At 32.9% G+C, this 19,781-nt stretch overlaps 1 protein-coding gene across 3 annotated transcripts in view; it reads left to right on the forward strand.

The window, feature by feature from the left end:
• Positions 1–13,834, forward strand: part of LOC148306940 (NADP-dependent malic enzyme-like) — a 66,992-nt gene extending 53,158 nt beyond the window's left edge. For all 3 annotated transcript variants that reach the window (XM_088264169.1, XM_088264171.1, XM_088264170.1), the window contains exons 4-13: positions 2,138–2,296; positions 3,521–3,702; positions 5,052–5,212; positions 5,926–6,074; positions 6,624–6,806; positions 7,834–8,059; positions 9,738–9,880; positions 10,880–11,050; positions 11,971–12,094; positions 13,060–13,834. In XM_088264169.1, coding sequence (XP_088120295.1) covers positions 2,138–2,296; positions 3,521–3,702; positions 5,052–5,212; positions 5,926–6,074; positions 6,624–6,806; positions 7,834–8,059; positions 9,738–9,880; positions 10,880–11,050; positions 11,971–12,094; positions 13,060–13,175 — 1,614 coding nt within the window. In that variant the 3' untranslated portion in view covers positions 13,176–13,834. The remainder of the gene's footprint in view (positions 1–2,137; positions 2,297–3,520; positions 3,703–5,051; positions 5,213–5,925; positions 6,075–6,623; positions 6,807–7,833; positions 8,060–9,737; positions 9,881–10,879; positions 11,051–11,970; positions 12,095–13,059) is intronic.
• Positions 13,835–19,781: the final 5,947 nt, after the last annotated feature.

Raw genomic sequence — 19,781 nt, forward strand, 5'->3', positions numbered from 1 at the left:
ATTGAATGTCGGAAATGGTATTAGTTTTTTTTTAAAGTAATTTTGATTTTTATATAATAGTTTATTTTAGTAATTTTGATTTTTAGATATATATATATATATATATATATATATATATATATATATATATATATATATATATATATATATATATATATATATATATATATATATATATATATATATATATATATATATATATATATATATATATATATATATATATATATATATATATATAATAGTTTTTAATTAAACTTAAAATTGTTTGTTTTGCCAAGTTTTGTTCATCACTCAATGTGTTAGTAAATCCAAACGAAACATTCATAATTAAATAATTAACAGTAATTATCGTTTCGTGATAGACGTCTCTAAAATCACTCCGCGAGGTTTGTAAATTATATCAATATTTACACCGCCCGCATAAACACGCCATTTTCTATGTAAGAATAAAATACCGAAGTAATTATCTCCCCAAGGAAGTTACAATTATTCATAGCCTCTTAAATGTTGGTAGGTACTTTATCGTAAGCTTATAAACCCTGGAAAATTTCGATTTATAATACTGGCAATCTCTTTTTTACTAGTCTTCATTTAAACATTAAAATCTGCTAAAGAAGAAAGTTTTTTGGATTTAATTATTCAAATTCAAAGTAGCTTTGATAAATTCCAAGTCACAGCTTTAAATCTTATTATTTTATTTTATGTTTCTGATACTATTCTTTTTATACTGAATTTAATTCCTGGAGCGCCTACAGGAATATTATGATATTCTATATGTATCAACAGAGACAAAGCATAATTTTATAGAAAAAAAATGACCTTACCAAAACCCACTCAAAAAAATCACCTGAGACGCCTGAAAACATATTTTTTTTATCATTTATATTTGAAGCACTAACTTTGTGATTTTCCATTTTAAAATTAAAATGAAACTTTTTTTAAATCACTATAAATATTTTATTATAACATAATTATAATGTCTTACCGGTTTCGAAGCTAACCGCTTCTTTATCAAGACTGATTATATATTTTTTTTTTACATATTTTTTTAAATATATTAAAAATTGCGAATAGTCGTTTGGTAAAAATCTTAAATGTCAAGTTTTTATTACTGATTTAGCTGTTTTTAAGACGTCAAATGAGCGCTTAGTGTAGGAGAGGGTTTTAAAAAAATATACATATATATATATATATATATATTGCCTAAGAAAATTCTCCTTGCCTATTATGTTCAAGGATTTCATTCAGTTTTCATCTTAAAAATGACTGTGAGCGTGTATAGTAAATAATAATTTAATAAGTTGATCCCTAAAAACAAAACAATAAATACTATGAATTCAATCCTATGTTTCCTTTTACAAAAAATCTTGTTCCTTAACCCCCCTCCCCTTCCTTATATTTACTACCCCATAAACCGCTAGATATCCCCCTAAATATTTTTTGCACGTTAGTTTTAATTTTCACCTGTAGATGAAAATATCTGTAAGTTTCGAAACTAGTCGTGTATAATAAAAATAAAACTCATTAAGTGGTTTATTACAAGTATTTAATTTAAAAAAATAATAAAAAAAAAAAATTTATAGATATTTCAACACGATACAAAACGTCTATCGTTTTATACGGAACAAGTTGGAAATCTGAACGTTCCAGGGCTTACGACCTGGCATTTTACAGGCCCAAATGAACACTTTATACACTTGTACGACGTTCACCATTCTGCCCATTAATGAACATCCATACGGTTTTTGTAGGGTGAATAATCAAGTATCTATTAAATAGTAATAGTAAAAATAATGATAACGAAGATGTGGTTAGGTTGGTAAGGCAACGAAGGAGACAATGGTATGTGAGGAGAATGGAACCATCCAGACTTCCCCACATTGCACTGCAAGGCAGACGACTCCTGGGCAGACCACCAAAGGGATGGATCGACAGTTCAATTCAACCATCTTATATCAATCAAGATTTGTCACCATAGTTCATTTATTTCTCTTGTCATATTTTCTAAGTAAGACACCACAAAATCTGATAGATATTTATGCCTTATTGCCTCATTGCCTCATTAATTTTTGTAGGAGAGAGTTTAATGTAGATACAAAGCAAAATATCATACTATTTTTTTGTTTCTTCTCAGGGTATGGCCTTCACCATTGAGGAGCGTCAGGCCATGGGCATCCATGGGCTGCTTCCTCCGAGGGTGAAGACCCAAGAGGAGCAAGTGGAGTTGTGCAAACTATCTGTGAACCGCTATGAAGATGACCTCAACAAATACATCTATCTTATGGGACTTTTGGTAACTAAATGTTATTTTATCTAACAACATTTTGAATGTGTCCCAATCCTTGTTCACAAATCTGGATTAACTCCAATTATAGGAGTTATTTATCTTATTATTTTTTGACATCTCAACAAATATGAGGAAGAACCCCTTTTTTTAAATCTCCGAATGTTTCTTAATAGTTTTATAACATAAATGTGGAATTGTTTAATTGGCTTTTTTTAATGTAACTATTTTTGTTAATGTAATGTAATGTTTGTTATTTTCAATGTAACTATTGTTTATTATATCATTTTTTTATATGTAAAGCTGTACAATTCCCGAACAAATAAAATAAAATAAAAATAAATAGAATATGGAAGTCTGGTCATACCTAAGCCCCGTAAATAACCAGACTTCTATATTCTCCTTCATCTATGTTGAGATGTCAAAAAATATTATTATTTTATTTATTTAATTTTTATATAAATAAAAATGTTATATAAATAAATATGTAAATGTTACTTTGTTCAAAATCTTAAATATCCTGAAGTTACTTAACAATTACTTTTTAATAACATTTTTTAACACTAATTGCTATTATTAGGTCTAGGGGTACATATAATGGTGGGTATTTCAGTGGGTCATAGAAATTCACATTAACTAATAATAGCAATTATTGTTAGTATATGAGGACACTTTGTAAATATTTTTAGTCAGTGTTTGATAATGTCTTAATAAGGCGAAACGCGTCACATATCATAAATGTAAATAAAGTAGAATTCAATCTATTAACCGTGTTTAATTTTGGATATATTAATAATAAAACCCTTATCCACACCCCAATGGTGCATAGGGCACTGCTTCATATGAACACAGTGTTATCTTGATCGTTTACACACGAAGGAAAGGTGATCAGCCCTCCGCTTCAGGTACCAGTCCAGGGTAATATTGAATAAATATTACAGTGAAAAAATCACTTGTATTTATTTGACCCCCCTGGGAATCGAACCCGGGACCTCCAGAACGGTAGCCGAGCGTGCTGGCCATTACACTACAGAGGCGGACAAAAATATATTACCCAACAATTCAATATGGAATTCTACCAACTGTCTGCAGTTACAATAAATAGGCATTATTTAAATTTTGGCAGACAGATAATAAAAAAACAAACAAGTGTATTTTAAACAAAAAGCTATTTACGCTGTTAATTTTTTTTTACAAGATGTTACTATGTTTTTTTTATTTGTTTGTGCAAAGGATCGAAATGAACATCTGTTTTACCGATTCGTGGGAGAGAACGTGTCCACCATGATGCCCATCGTGTACACCCCGACAGTGGGTCTGGCGTGCCAGAAATATGGACTGGTGTACCGTCGACCGAGGGGACTCTTCATCACAATTCATGACAAGGGACATGTTTATGATATCCTGAAAAACTGGTAAAGTACAAGCATTTTATTTTAATAATTAATTGAAATTTGAGTTATATTTTTGAGTTTGTTCAAATCTTCGTACATTATACATAAATCCCCTACTTAACAGAGGATTATTATTATTTAAAAAAAATATATAAATATTAATATTTATAATATTTTATAAATATTTAGTTTTTTTATCAATATAATAGCTCCCAACTAGCGCCTGAGTATATGTCTTTAGCATGTGGGGCTATGTATATAAGTATTAGTGCCAATTAGCGCCCGAGTATATGTTATAAATATATTAAATGAGAGAGATAACTTTTTTGAAAAAGGAGTATGGAAGTCTAAAAATTTACAGTACTTATGATCATCCCTGAAATACCATATTAACCCTTTGCCCTTACCACAGACGCAGAGGCGTGCACTCTATATAGGCAGAAAAGCAGCTGGATTACTCGTATTCCATATAGAAATACCACCAGTGCCTGCTATCCTTACCCAACCCTACTGCTTACCCTGAATAAAAACTCTGTGTACGCCACTGCATATACAAGCAAAAAAAATCCTTTGTAGATTTGTCTGTACTTGATACAGGTACCCAGGTGGAGAAACAGCTCATACTGATTTTGCCGTATTATTTTACGAGTTAGTCAAATGTATTTTTGTAGGGTGGCTCTATGTGTATGGACTGTAGAGGACTGTTGCCCAATGTTGGTATTATTTCATATGTTTCGAACATATCTTAATATCATATATTTAAAATTTTAAAAAAACTTTTCCCTTTTCTAAATAAAATCTTAATCACTAACTCACTAATCAAAGGGTTACATATTTTGTAAAAATGGATTTCCTTTAACACATTGTTGTACGGTTTTTTCATCAACCCCGACCCTAATAATACTCAGACAGTCTGCTGCCCGACCCTCAGTATATTAGTGACAAAGCCAATTCCAATCTGTACAATGTTTTTTGGCGTCTCTTGTGCTCTACCAAAAGTTAGCAAATAAGTGTTTCTTGCCCTCTACCAACAATATGTAAAAGTCAATTTTAAGCACTTATTTATTTATTTGAGTTAACAACAGCAACATACATGAAACAAAACATAAGAATACACATTTAATAAAGCCAATTATGGTTAACCACAGAAACGCATAATGATTAGTACAAAATATTTAGTGTAGATCTAGCAAATGAACGCGTACCTATGAGGGGGCGAATGTGGATGAGCTTCTAGCAAATGAACGCGTACCTATGAGAGGGCGAATGTGGATGAGCTTCTCGCAAACAATGTGTTCACAAAAAAGAAAATACAAAACTCTCTATTGGATGTAAATGTACTTTATCAATCAATAATTAATCAATTTCAGGCCGGAGGCTGATGTCCGCGCTATTGTTGTGACAGACGGAGAGCGAATTCTGGGTTTGGGAGATCTCGGTGCCCAGGGCATGGGCATCCCGGTTGGTAAACTGGCTCTGTACACTGCTCTTGGAGGCATCAAACCGCACCAGTGTCTGCCTATAACCCTCGGTAACATTTTCTATAAATCCTTCTCTTGGCTTCTCCATCAGCCTGTATTAACTGTTGAACGTAGGCCTCTCTAAAGAATATTTATTGAACATTTAATAGAAATAGGCTAAAGTCTTAAAACTGCTAGAGATTAAAATGAATATTTTTATTTTCATAGGTTGTATTTATGTTGAACGTAGGCCTCTTTAAAGAAGATATACTAAGCATATAATATAAATAGGCCAACAAAGTCATCAAACTCTAAAACTTATAATAAATCTTTTTATTTACATTTTTCACATCCTAGGAATTCCAGGCTTATAATTAAAGATATCCGAAATACAAATATCGCTCATTTGGTGCAACAATGACGTAATTACACATTTTTAAAACAATTTAAATATGTCAAAATGTGCGGAAAGACTATTTACATCGGGAGAAACATAGACGGAATCAATTTTGTGGTGAAATGCTGTAAGATGGCGCGAGTGTCATTGTAAAATTGAGTAAAATGGCACCATTTCTGTTGCTACAATGTCTGAATGGCATCTTCTGTAATAAAGTGTAATTACGCCATTGTTGCACTAAATGAGCGATATGTACCTTCAAGATTATCCATCTCAATTCTATATTAATATTCCAGTTTCACAGTATTGATCTCATTCTATAAAGTTCATCTAGCCATTTTAATATGTTAAAAATTGTATATAAATTATAAATATAACATTTTGCAGACGTTGGAACAAACACTCAATCTCTCTTGGATGATCCTCTTTACATTGGTCTCAGACATAAGCGCGTCACGGGTCAAGTGTATGACGATTTCATTGATGAGTTTATGCAAGCTGTTGTTAAACGATATGGACAGAACTGCCTCATTCAGGTATATTAATTTCCTAACTGTCATTTATTTTTTTCCAGTATATGTCTTATTTTATTTGCGTTATTTTTTATTACATTCTAACTCTACATAATCAATGTAAAATACGATAATGCGTTTATTAACATTTATTCTAATAAAATTATTTATAAATTGTTAAGGAGTTTAACAACTTGGAATACAATTTAGATTTATTTTGTTAAATGTAAATAAAAATATGAATGTGTGACAAATAATTAATTCTTTTTGACTAGAAAACTGTCTAAAGACATTTGTTTTTGTCTACGTTTAAAAATTTGGCAAAAATATGCCACAGCTTTATCATTTATATGTTTATAATATCGACATTTATAATATCTATTTGAGTTGCTAATGGAGTAATAATGTTTTTCGGATGGATATGTGTCTTTATTTAAATGGGTTTTAACAACCGCTCTTTCAATACCTATATAATCTGTCTTATGAATAAAAATAAATATTATAAACATATTTTATTCTTTACTAATTATTCAAAAATTTTCTTATGATATATATCAATATACCTTATTATAGTTTGAAGACTTTGGCAATTCTAACGCATTCCGCCTGCTCGCAAAGTACAGAGGACATTACTGCACATTCAATGACGATATTCAAGGAACAGCTGCTGTAGCTGTTGGTGGACTTTTGGCATCGATAAGGATAACAAAGACCAAGCTATCTGATAATGTAATCGTCTTCCAAGGAGCTGGAGAAGTAAGTTGCAATATCAATAGATAATCATAATATATATTTATGTTTCTTATCTGTACCTCAGACAATTATAGTCATCTTGATTGTAAATTACACTGAGGCGAAATAATCAGTCACTAATAGTCAATAAAGACTTAATTTTAACCCATATTTATTTCTGTAATGAATCTGGTAGCATATTCTAAAAACATACACACTTCTTTATGATGGGTAAACTATGGTGACACAAGTAAAGACCAGTATCTTAGAACTTGAACTTTAGTTACTTAAGCCCAGTACAAAAAAAAATTAATCTGTATTTGGTTTACAATAATGAATGTATCGTGAAAATAAGTGTCACCTATCAGGGAAACAATGAATCATGTCAATACGTTCATTATTGTAGACCAAATACAGATCTAAATATTTTTTTTGTACTGGGCTCAAGTAACACATCATAGTTCAAGTAGCCCCGTTCTATGGTACACATTTTTACCCAACACACAGGTTTTTTAGGAGGGGGGGAGGGGTTATTTGGCAGTTGATCTCGGCATGTCAAAATCGGTATTTATGATTATTATTTATCGGATTACTAATTACTGCAATTACAATACCTACCTTTTATTCTTAAATCATCGATTGATAAAACAAGATATATTAAACATTTACACATGTATAAGGTTTTTTTACAGTTATCATCTTAGTAATTTGAAAAATAAAAAGGATTACATAGTAGTAAGTAATTATTTTAATAAAAAGATGTTCCAGACTATTTAGGTATTTATTCTAATATTTCAATTTTCTTATATTTTTGTGATAAGTGAATCGAATTTAATAATAATTATTCAGTGGCTGACTTAGACAGAACAAAAGTGTGGGTAAATCTGTACTGGTTTTATTTTACAACTGACCAGGACCAATGCCAGAAAAAAACCAGTACTGGGAATGGTCTCCGTTTACCGTAAACGGATGTGGATTTATAATGTGTATCCAACATTCCAATATGAGGCATACTATTTTAAATGTAAATGTTTTTTTAATTGTTTCACAGGCATCTCTAGGAATAGCAGAACTTTGTGTCATGGCGATGAAAGCAGAAGGAACTAATGAAGCTGAAGCCCGTTCCAAAATTTGGCTAGTCGACTCTAAAGGTCTCATTGTCAAGAACAGACCTGATGGAGGAGTTAATGAACACAAAGCAAAGTTTGCCAAATCTCACGAACCCATCAAGTCTCTCAAGGATGTTGTCTGTACTGTCAAGCCGAGTGTTCTCATTGGTATGCACTTTTTACTTTTTTATTATTCTTCTCTTCTCCGTCTTAGTCCTCATTATTGAGGGTTGTGACCCTCGAGGAAGGAATGACTCTTCTCCGGTTATCCCTTGACTGCGTTGCACGTAGCGCTCTAACTACCGAGGTGCCTGCTGCTGCCTTAACTTGATCGGTCCATTGTTTGGGGATCTTCTTCTCCCTCTCTTCCCCTCCAGGCTACCAATCACAACCAATCGTTCCAGGCTATTCACATTGCCACGCGCAACCTCTCCAAAGAACTGAAGAATCCGTCATGTATAGACATTTTTTTATCAAAACTAAATAAAATTTCATGACTTGATACTTTTTTCGTTGCTACGTTAATACATTTTTCTCTGAATGTATGTAGATTTAAAATTATGTACACCACGTAGTTAAATGGAATCAACACCCAAAAGCCTAATCACTGTTTCTCTTACAATGTAAAAAGTTCAAAACCTTTTGCCAAAGTAATATGTGATTTAAAAAAGTTTTTTTACCTCTTTTGAGGCATGGCGCATTGCGATGCGCATACTGAAGCGCACATTGATGTGCACGCTGATGCGCACATTGATGAGCAAATCGCTGGAGCGCACGCCGATACGCAAGTCAATACGCACGTCAGCACGTACATCGGTGTGCACGTCAATACGCATATTGATACACGTGTAAATGTGAACTTTGGTATGGATGTTAATACCCATGGCAATGTGCGTGTCAACAAGGTCCAGCGGATAATAAAACCGCAAATATCAAAGGATTGCAGTACGTAATTCTGTATTTATTATTAAAAATTAATAAAACTAAAATAACGTTTCTTTCACTAATTTTAATTAAAATATAGATGGCAAAATTCACGTAAAGTTTATGTAATCTATGAATATAATCATAAACAGTACAGTCCAGATATTCCAAACTAATTGGGACGGAACCTTGTTTGGATTAGCCTAAATAACCGTGATATCGTGGTTGGAAGCAAAAGAACGAGTCTCTTGTTATAATAGTGGCGTGTAGTATGTCGATATACGTTTTCGGAACAGACCACTCTTCTTTATTGGTGTAACAATACAATAATACACAAATACTGTCCACAGCTAACAGTTATTACACTACAGTACATATGCAACTCACTGCTTTTTGAAAAAAGAAACTTTGCGTCATCCAATAGACTCTTCACTGTATCAAAAGACAATCACCAAGTTTATGTCTTGTAACAAATATGTAGTATGTATGTACATAGTACAATATACAATTTTTAAACTAACGTTTTAGCCTAAGTTTTTACATTGTTTTGCTACCCTAGTTACATTGTACTGTACGTAATGTGCTGTTAAAAAACAAAGAATTTAATAAAAAAGTGTACTGTATTTAACAAATATTTAATTTGTGAATTGATTTGCCATCATGCACTTATTTTCACCCCTCTAAGCAGTAATCCCTTAAGAAATGCATATTTGTTATATAAAAAACTAATTATTTTGTTCCGTGACATGTTCGGATTAAACGGACATTCGGATTAGCGGATTGTACCTGTACGCTCGCAGAGATGTCTACTAAATCTGGGAACAGAAAATGAACAGTAATACAATCACCTAAAATACCCCTGATGATTTTTATATGTAATATTCTTCTATTAATTTTATCATGTGATTTATTTGAATAAAAGGTGCCGCTGCCATCGGAGGAGCCTTCACGAAAGAAATATTGGAAGCCATGGGAGAAAATCATGCTCGCCCAGTCATCTTTGCTCTTTCAAATCCAACGAGCAAAGCCGAATGCACTGCTGAGCAAGCTTACACTCACACTAAAGTAAGAGTCTTTGCTCTTTATATCTAACATAAATGTAAGAAAATTCCAGCGTTTAACCTTTCCAGGAGTATGGACGTAAATGAACGTCGGTGCGAATAAAAGGAGTATCGACGGAGTATTTTCCTCAAAGGGGTATCGACGTTAATGAATGTCGAAGTCTATCTGTCAGTTGGTAGGATGTAATTTGTATAGTAATGACATCTGTGGATATTTTTATTTAACTTTATCATAAAATAAAACTTAGAGATGGTGAGATTTTTTTTTAATTTAAATTATTTTTCATAATTTCTATCTTCATCATACATTTTATTTTAAAAAAATACACATTTTATGTAAAAAAAACGCACTCCCCAGAGAAAGTCGGACATCATTTATTGTACTCCTGGAAAGGTTAAAAAAAACTCAGAATATTGAATGAAAATATTGTTTTCATATCATTGAATGAAAATAACTGAGGTGATTGTTCTCAATATTTTGAAGTGTATAAATTTTCTTCACAAGTCTGGAGTTATTTATATACATTTTTGGTCATACTATATTAATTTAGATTTGGATATACTCCAAATATCATACTAATTTCAACCATAGATGCCGCAGATTTGTTTTATTTTTGAAAATACATATTTTGAATCCATGGGAACCATGTATACGACTTTTTAAAATACGACTTATGTGGTTGTCAATCATGGTTAGAATGGTGAATGTCGTGTTTATAAAATGATCAATCAAACCGGCCAATACCGGATTATAAACACTTTATTTCCATTTATGTCCAAACTTTATTTCTCAATTAAAACTTCATCCATATTGAGAATTGAAAAAAACTTCAGGTAGAATATATTAAATTTTAATTAAATATAATAAACATTTCCACCAGGATTAGAATCTATTGCAATAGACTAGGGAGTGAGACAACACAAACATGGAAATTGGCTTCCTTTTACTGATTTTACATTTTGATATACATATAATCTTACATTGTGATTATGTATATTACAGGGAAAGGCTGTATTTGCTTCTGGATCACCCTTCCCGCCATTCACATACAAAGGGCAGACATTCTATCCGGGACAAGGAAACAACTCCTACATCTTCCCAGGCCTAGCTCTTGGAATCATCACCACTGGAATAATTGACATTTCAGATGAAACTCTGCTGCTCAGTGCCAAGGTCAGCTACTTTACTTTCTAAAGACTTATCCAGATATACGCAGGTAGAGCAACTTCATTAGTATATAGGAAATAATAGTTTTAAGGTTATACATAATATAAAGGTCGCTATTTAGTTATAGACATCAGGATACTTTGTCTAAGATGAGGCAAAATGAGAAAAACTAATAATTACTATTTTAAAGTACAGTGAAAAATGTGCAATAAGTATAAAATAATGTCATACAGAGCAAATTTTTTAAAACCCATAATTTTTTTCAAATTAAATTCTACTTTTTATTTAAACATCGTAAATAAAAGTATTCTTTCATATTTTCAAAACACATGAAACCGTAATATTTGTATGAATACATATTTTAATGCATTTATTTTGTATTTGTTAGGTTTGTAACCTGAGTGAAATCAGCATGGCTACCAACATAATGGTGTTATGTTTAGTTACCATAATGAAAAAATATTTCAAATACAGAATAAAATAGATTGGTACATATCTTCTGCTGACTGGGAAATGATCATTTGAAAGCATCTTTATTTTATTTAATTTTTGAAATCTGTTTTTATGAAGAATCATATCAGGGATGCGTCATTACATAAATTGAATTACTTCCTATTATGTATTTATAATACAATTTGTCCCAATGACAACACTAGTAATGTGAACAAGGCTACCAACTTAACGTTAAGTCGCCATTATTTAAAAAATCTTAGTCCAGAATTAAAGTAGGTAACAACTATAATCAACTGGATATTAAGAAATTTTGAATACATTTTTTTATTTTTATTACGAATAATTAGTTATTGTAATTGGTGATATATGTGCGCAAAACCAGTATTTTACACTTGTCCATATGTTTAATTAGAATAAATTTATATTTAGAGGACTTATTGTTATTTACTTTAAGGATTTTATATTTTTTACAGGCACTTGCAGATCAAGTATCAGAAGATGACCTCGCCAAGGGCAGTATCTACCCTCCAATAGAAAATATTCAGACCATATCCCTGAAGATTGCTAAAGCAGTTGCAGAAGACGCATACAGAACAGGTAATTTGTTACTTGACCTACCCGCTTGATTTGAATTACAAATACCCCCTCTCTACTTAATGCAGCATATGCCAGAATACCAGTATATAACAAATGACTAGCATAAATATGTTAGCGTTTATTGTTTTGTAACATTTTCGGACAATTCCAAATCCAGCTGTTACAATAGATTTTTATTGAGAATTTCAGAAGTACAGAAAAAGTCACTTATGTTTTAAATTTAAGAAAAATAGAGATTCATTATTAAATAAGCTTATTTGTTGGTGGAACTCCATTTTATATTTATTTGTACAATTTTTAAACTGAAATACACATGGTAATAATTATTGCTTTAACCTTATGATTAAAGTGCTAATATGAAGAAAAAATTATGGATACCATGTTTGTTTTATTTATATAAATATGTACAAGAAATGAACAAATTTTCCATACAAATTTTTATTATTTGAAAGTTACTCCATAAATACAGATCTATTGATTTTTACTCCCATTTTGCAAATATCGTAGTCATACAGGAGAAAGTGACCAAGTACATTTCTTACAAAAATGTTATCGTTGACTATTTGATATCTTACTGTCTTTATATAGCCCTGAAAGAAATCCCAAAGCATTTTAAACTTGGAAGTATAATATATTGACTTGTTAAAAATGACTAACTGCATTGATATTTATTTTCTTGTCAAGCAAAGGTGACTTAAATGGCCCTCCTGAACATTTTACATTTTGTTAGTTAGTCACACTGAACATTTTACATTTTGTCACTTTCTCCTGTACGACTACAATATATATAGATTTTTTTTTCATATAATATATATTTATAAAATTCTTCGGAGTTCCTTTTAACCAAAAAAAGGTTAGATTTTTTTATGAAACTGCATTTTATGATCATTTTTGCCCTTTATCAACTATAGCAAGGTATACAATTGACCCCGTGTATTTTTTTCATGATTTTTTTTAATTTTCAGGAAAAGCATCCGTCCACCCAGAGCCTGAAGACAAAGAAGCTTTCATCAAGGCCCAGATGTATGACTACCATTACTCTCCTGCCGTTCCCCCCGTTTATTCCTGGCCAATGTTTTAAGATGCCTTTTTTTATTTCCTTGTAAGAGTATTCCATTGTTACCATTAACGCTAAGTATATTTCTAGGTATCAAAATCCAGCATATTCTTCACAAAAACTTATTTTACATTTTTCTTCTTACTAATCCCAAATTTAATAAATCCCGATCTGGGAGAGGGAAGGGTTTAAAAGTGCAAATTATTTGTCATGTACCAATATAATTTTTAAAAACTTTTGTATTCTTATATGTTAATCCAATAATCCACTTTAGCAATAAAATATCCTATTGTTTTTTTTTAAATATTTATTTAAATACATATTATAAAGTGTTTTTTATTTACCTTTATAATAACCGAACAATACAACTGTGATGTATCTAATACCCACTTGAAAAGCAAATTTCTAAAATTAACATTGTTGTAAAAATTAATTACTTATTTTAGATTATTTGAAAGCAATTGCTCCAAAATATTTATATAAGTTAAAACCGTCATTCATTCCTTAGAATACTTGAAATTGGTTGTATTTTTACTATACTATTCTTGGTGGTCGGTGGTCTCACTAGGCAAATACCACCTACGGAATTAATTTTGTAGATCCAATACATCTTGTGTAGCATTGTCTATGTGTAATAAATAATTTTATGTGAAATATTTAAAGAAAATAAATTATGATGTTTATGTACCATTATTTTAATTTTTCCCTAATAGGTATTTTCTATTATTTCAATTTTTGATAAGTGTCTTAGAGGAAGTGTCTTAGAGGTACTATCTTATCGTCGATTTCAACCAACCACTTAAATTGATCACTGCATCAGTTGTGACATTTACATCTTACTATTTTAAACACAAATTTTCTTAAGAACCCTATGATATTAAATTACAATTATAGCTATGTAGGTTACAAACCATTTGGATTATAAATTATCCACTTAAGCTTTGAAGATGGCATATTTTATATCTAATTACTCCAAAGAAAAAAACTGAAGCTTAGGGCAGGTCTTGTCAATACACAATAGGGCATCATGTGTTTGTAAGCCCACCCGAAATATGAACACAACTAAAAAAGTAGTCAACTACACTCCTAATGTTGCCATCCAAAATTAAGATTTACATTCCTGAGAAAGTCACACATAGGGCGTTTGTGCACTGCTCGTAATTTTACCATCTGGCAGTCCGGTTTTGAAAAATGAAAGCGACTACGACAGTTTAGCGTGATCCGATTTACGCGCAACGTGTACACGCACCGGTCCGAAGAAAGATGGACAAAAGCACAAGCCAATCCAAGCCAATCATCGTTTTAAAACGCTAACTGACGTGCCGGACAGTAAAATTCCGTGTAGTGCACAAACGCCCATAGACTTATTACTTTTGATTGATAATTTGGGATAAATCTTAAAGATATGATAAAAATTCAAATAAATAATTAATAAAATATTCCATTTAAAAAAAAATTATTTAACCCTTAACATACATTCAAAATATAACGTGATAAGTAATATTGCAGTTATGAAATTCTTTTTCTAACCCTTATCCACACCCGATGGTGCATAAGGCACTGCATCGTATCGGTGCAGTGTTATCTTGATCATTACATGAAGGCAAGGTGAACTCCTGCGCTTCAGGGATCAGTCCAGGACAATATTGACCTCTAAGCTGCTCAATTATTAGTGTCATCCTTTTCGTCCTGTGCTGGATTATTTTACAGTACAATATTATTGAGAAAAAAAAAACATATTTTTACCTATCTTTTGGTAAAAATATGCTTGAAACTTTCGGATGTCGTTCGGATATCCATTATAGATGTTCATAATACACAATTCGCTATACTTATTATGTTTTTATAGTGTATTTACACAAAAATATTAACATTCACGGACTTCATGCAGAAAACCAGGCGGCCGTATAGAAGACGCAGCTCTGCTGTGGTATAGTCTATTCGTTACATGTAGTGTTTTTTTTAAATGGGTTGTATTAAAAAATAAATGTAAATTAAAATAAAATTGAAAAAATATAATTAATTAATGTTTATAAATAAAAAAAATCACATTTTTAATATATCGAAATTGTGTGAAAATCTTCAAAGCAGGGATCAGCACAAAAAGGCATTTTGCATGTGGGACACCAAAATTGTGTGACTTTCCTCCTTTTCTGGCGTCTTATTGTATGCGCACAGACATGACAACTTCTATACGGCTTTGCCCTCCCCGCTGTTGCAGATATTCTCTTCATGAAGTGTCTGCCAGTTAATCTCAATGGGTTATCACTTTGTCTAGTTGGTCGTCCTGTTTGTGGAACAAGCAATCCCAATGGGTCAATACTTTGGCTAGCTGGAAGTGTCGGTTTTTTATCTGTAACAGTAAGGAAAACTCCATGAGAATTTAACAGTATCATGTCCATCATATGGAAGGTCAGCTTTTTTGCACACACTCGATAAAGCTGATCAATGAATCACTGCGACTTTCACCATTTTCGCTTTAGGAATCGCTGTTCATTACAAAAAACATGATATTTTCGTCATAGCCGTATAATTTTTCATTAGGTAGAGACATATTTATAATGATAAAAGTTATAACAAAAACAAATCCTTTCATTAACCTGATAACCGGGCGGGACGCATAAATACGTCAAACGCAAACAATATCGGGTACGGGAAGGACATATGACTACGTCCTTGAAATGTATATTGGATAGCGGACCGCCCGGTTAATAGGTTAATTGATTCAGCAGTCACTTTGTGGTAAAATCTATCCGTTTTTAATAATGTTTTACTTAGTAAATACCACTATTTATTAAAATCTGGATGTGTTTGAAATGTGGTGCTGGAGGAGGATGCTGCACATTCCTTGGACTGCAAGACGCACAAACGTCTCCATTCTCCGCGAACTGTCAGTGACAGAAAGACTCTCCACGACTTGCAGGAAAAGGATTCTGTCCTACTTTGGGCATATCGCCAGAAAGAACGAGAAGAGTCTTGAAAAACTGGTAGTAACAGGTACAGTTGAAGGCAAGCGGGCAAGAGGACGGTCTCCAACAAGATGGACAGACCAAATAAAGGAATTAACCGGATCCTCGCTAAACGCTGCCATCAAGTTGGCCCAGGACCGGGAAGAATGGAGAGGACTTGTGCACCAAGTGCCTGACATTCCAGAAGACCACGACGCTCAGCATTGAGCAAGAAGATGAAGAGATTAAAATCTACTGTGACACGTGTTTCGATGCATTCCGCATCATTTTCAAACACCGTATTACGGTGTTTGAAATAGATGAGAAAATTGATTTTAAGACACAGTGGTATTTATTAATCAAAAAAAAAAAAACAGTATTCGAAGCACCACACGATAAACAAAGAAAATAAATAGTACAAAAACATCAAAAAACAATGTGTTACACAATTACTTGTTAGTTAATAATATATCCTAGTTCCACACAGTTAATAAATATAAAAATATCAAAATAGCTAATGATAATTTAGACCGCCTAAATCGATTGAACAGACTATATGATACTGAGAGCATGCGAAGAACAGAAGTATTCACTACAAAGTGTAATAATAATAATAATTTTGATATTTTATGACAATAAATCAAAGAAAACTAATTCATCCATGACTCAAACCAAATTTAAGTGCAAAAAATTATCCATAACTGTTGAAAGTGTTCCATAAAGTTGAAAAACGACTATGCATGCGATGCGCATTTAACGATACTTCTATAAAAAACGACAATAGATGCGATACTTCATATTTTTTCGTAATCTTAAAAATAATATTAAGGAAAATTTTCCCTTTTTTATTTTTATAATTTCAAAGCGTTAAATGTTTCATAAAATTGTTTTCGATAAAAAGCACAATCAGTCGGTGCCGCAATATCTAAAGTTCTTATATATCAGCACATTAATTTTTTATCTGGTAGCAACATATAATTTTTTTCACTCTAATAAATGCAGAACCACCATGAGAGAGAGCTAGACAACTAGACTACTCGGCTTTCGTTTGATCTAGTGTCCGCTAAATGCACTCAGTCGCGCATGACAGCGCGTTGGCGCAGATGTGTTGTTACTATGACTCAGTTGAGTTGGTACATGCAGCGAGCTGTGTACAATTATTTCCATACAAATATGAAACGGGGTCTTTTGGTAACCCCCTTTGGATCACGTGTAATTTTTGTATGATCAGTACGGAAAAGTGCATCAATCTGATCCAGTGCCCTATGCTACACAGAGCAATGATCTGATGAAGTATCCACCCACTAGTGATAATAGTTACTTGATTCTCTCTTGATCTGACAAAATGGCGGCAACAGTGGTTAGGAAAGCGATTATAATTTTGAAATTGAATGTTAGACATTAGTCAAATAAGTTGAATGGTGTGTAAGCCAACCTGAATTTAGCGTTTTCATGTTTTATGCTGCAATGTGTTTCGAATGCCTCGTACTCTTCAAAATCCTCATAGCAGGTAGGGCATAAATTGAAATGTGGATGTTTGATTCGAAAGTGTTTATCGAAAAAAAACTCCAGCAACCGTTTCTCCTTTTACACATGCTGCATAATATAAGAATCTCAATTGTAGGCGGCACGACCGGTACAAGAATTTGCTTCTCAATAACAAGAAGACAAGACAAGACAAGACAAGACTGGTACCGGGACTTGGGAACTGTCAGGCGGATGGGTCAGTTCATTACTTCCAGTGTCTTTAGGATGAAACAATCTCTCGTGTGTAAGAAAATGTTTTTCTTGAGTGAAGCGAATATCTGGACAATGACTGCATCTGGAAAATATCAACAACAAAGAATTCTTCACATGCTAAGAAAAATTCAGTAAATCAATACTAATGTGTACAACCCACACCAACTTGAACAGGTATGCAGCTACGAGCGCCCCTGCTGTTGCCGCTATTCCCCTTACTTATTTCAAATTATAGGTATTATATCTGCAAATAAAATATAGGAAAATATAAGCGACAGCACTTTAAATGCTCATGTTCCCGTGTGATTTTTTTTGCAGACAGACACATATTGCAATTTCCTTCCTCATATAACATTGATGTCCTCCATTTGTCATCCGTGTACCATAAAATAAATAGTATTTCTAAATCCAAGAACATAATGAATGATTGAGTTAATGGTGCATTAAATTTGATCGGTTGCCCAATGCGACACCGGGTTTGGATAGGGTTCAGAAAAATGGTCGGATGAAGTAATCCGCGTGACAATAAGTTACTTATTAGATCCTCCCTTCGGTGAAATGGCTGTAACAGTGGTTACAAAAGACGTTATAATTTTTATTTGTTACGTTATAGAACAAGTGTAAACAGTATTAGTACCACAGTGATCCTTCGCAAAATGATCGTCAAAGTCTATCTTGCGGGCAAAGTTTTGTTTACAGACGTTGCAGAATATACCGCAACGGGATACCCATTTGGTGGCTCTCAAACCAGTGACCTTATATGTAATAAGAGGAAAAAAGTTGGGTTTGTATGTAATTTGTTAATTGTAATGTGTTTGCTGATGTGGAAGTGTTAGCGTGCTCGCGAAGGTGTTAGCTGCGACTGCTTGCGTAGAGCGACTCTCAAGATCTCAAGGGGGAAAAGCGTGGGTCAGATTGCACCTCGTTTTTTTATATTATTTACCATCTGAAAAGGAACTATTTCACTCTCCTCAAATGAAAGATTTTAAATTAGTTCACATGTTTATTGAATGATTAAATTAACAACCAGGTAGGGCAATATTGCATAAAGAAAATGTAGGCTATGTTTGCAAAAGTGGAAAATTATGAAATACCATGAGTGAGGAAAGAACGGTAAAACAAATTTATGAGGCGAATGTAATTGGAAAAAGGAGCAGAGGAAGACCGAGAAAAACATGGCACGATCAGGTATGCCAAATACTTGAAAGTGGTCAGGTTAGGAGTCGTAATAATCGGCGGACATGTATGAGGAGATGTATGAACGTGGAAGAGGCGAAGAATGTTTGCAAAGACAGAGTAGTGTGGCGTTTTATTCTCTCTGCCTACCCCTGCGGGGAAGCGGCGTGATGGTTAGTTAGTTTATGGATATAGGAAGTTGCATGAAATTGGAACCAGAATATTAGAGAATCGATTATTGGTTAATGGTAGAAGCTTACGTCGAGACACTGAACCGTAAATTTTCTTGTGATGCGGAGCGAAGACGGAGGGATGTTTCCAGATGGAAGAGGTATGAAGACGTGGAGATGATTCCAGACAGGAGAGGCATGAGATGTGGGGATGATTCCCGACGTGAGAGTCGAAGACGACTGGTCGGAGTTGAACGAGATTCTTCTTGGATGATGAGCTCGTAGCACGTAGTTGGAGGCCAGGGCACCAGAGGTCTTGGGAACTTGGAGGGATTCTTGCGATGGTGACTTAAGGAGTTACATTTTGGATATTGATTTATTTCATGGTGCCACACCAAACACGTGAAGTCCCAAAATTTGTACCAGATAATCGAGCACCTCTTAACCGGATTGTTTGTATTGATTACTTAATTTGTATCTTAATCTATCAGAATTTTGGAGGGTTCACTAGGCCGACAGTTGCACTTATACGTCGCCTACTTTAGAAATCGTTTCGAAATCGTCAAAATTTTATAATAAATACTCTTATCGGAATG

Source organism: Brachycentrus maculatus, unplaced genomic scaffold, assembly GCF_059751285.1.
Source record: "Brachycentrus maculatus isolate JH-2025_06_01 unplaced genomic scaffold, ASM5975128v1 h1tg000218l, whole genome shotgun sequence".
Lineage (NCBI taxonomy): Eukaryota > Metazoa > Arthropoda > Insecta > Trichoptera > Brachycentridae > Brachycentrus > Brachycentrus maculatus.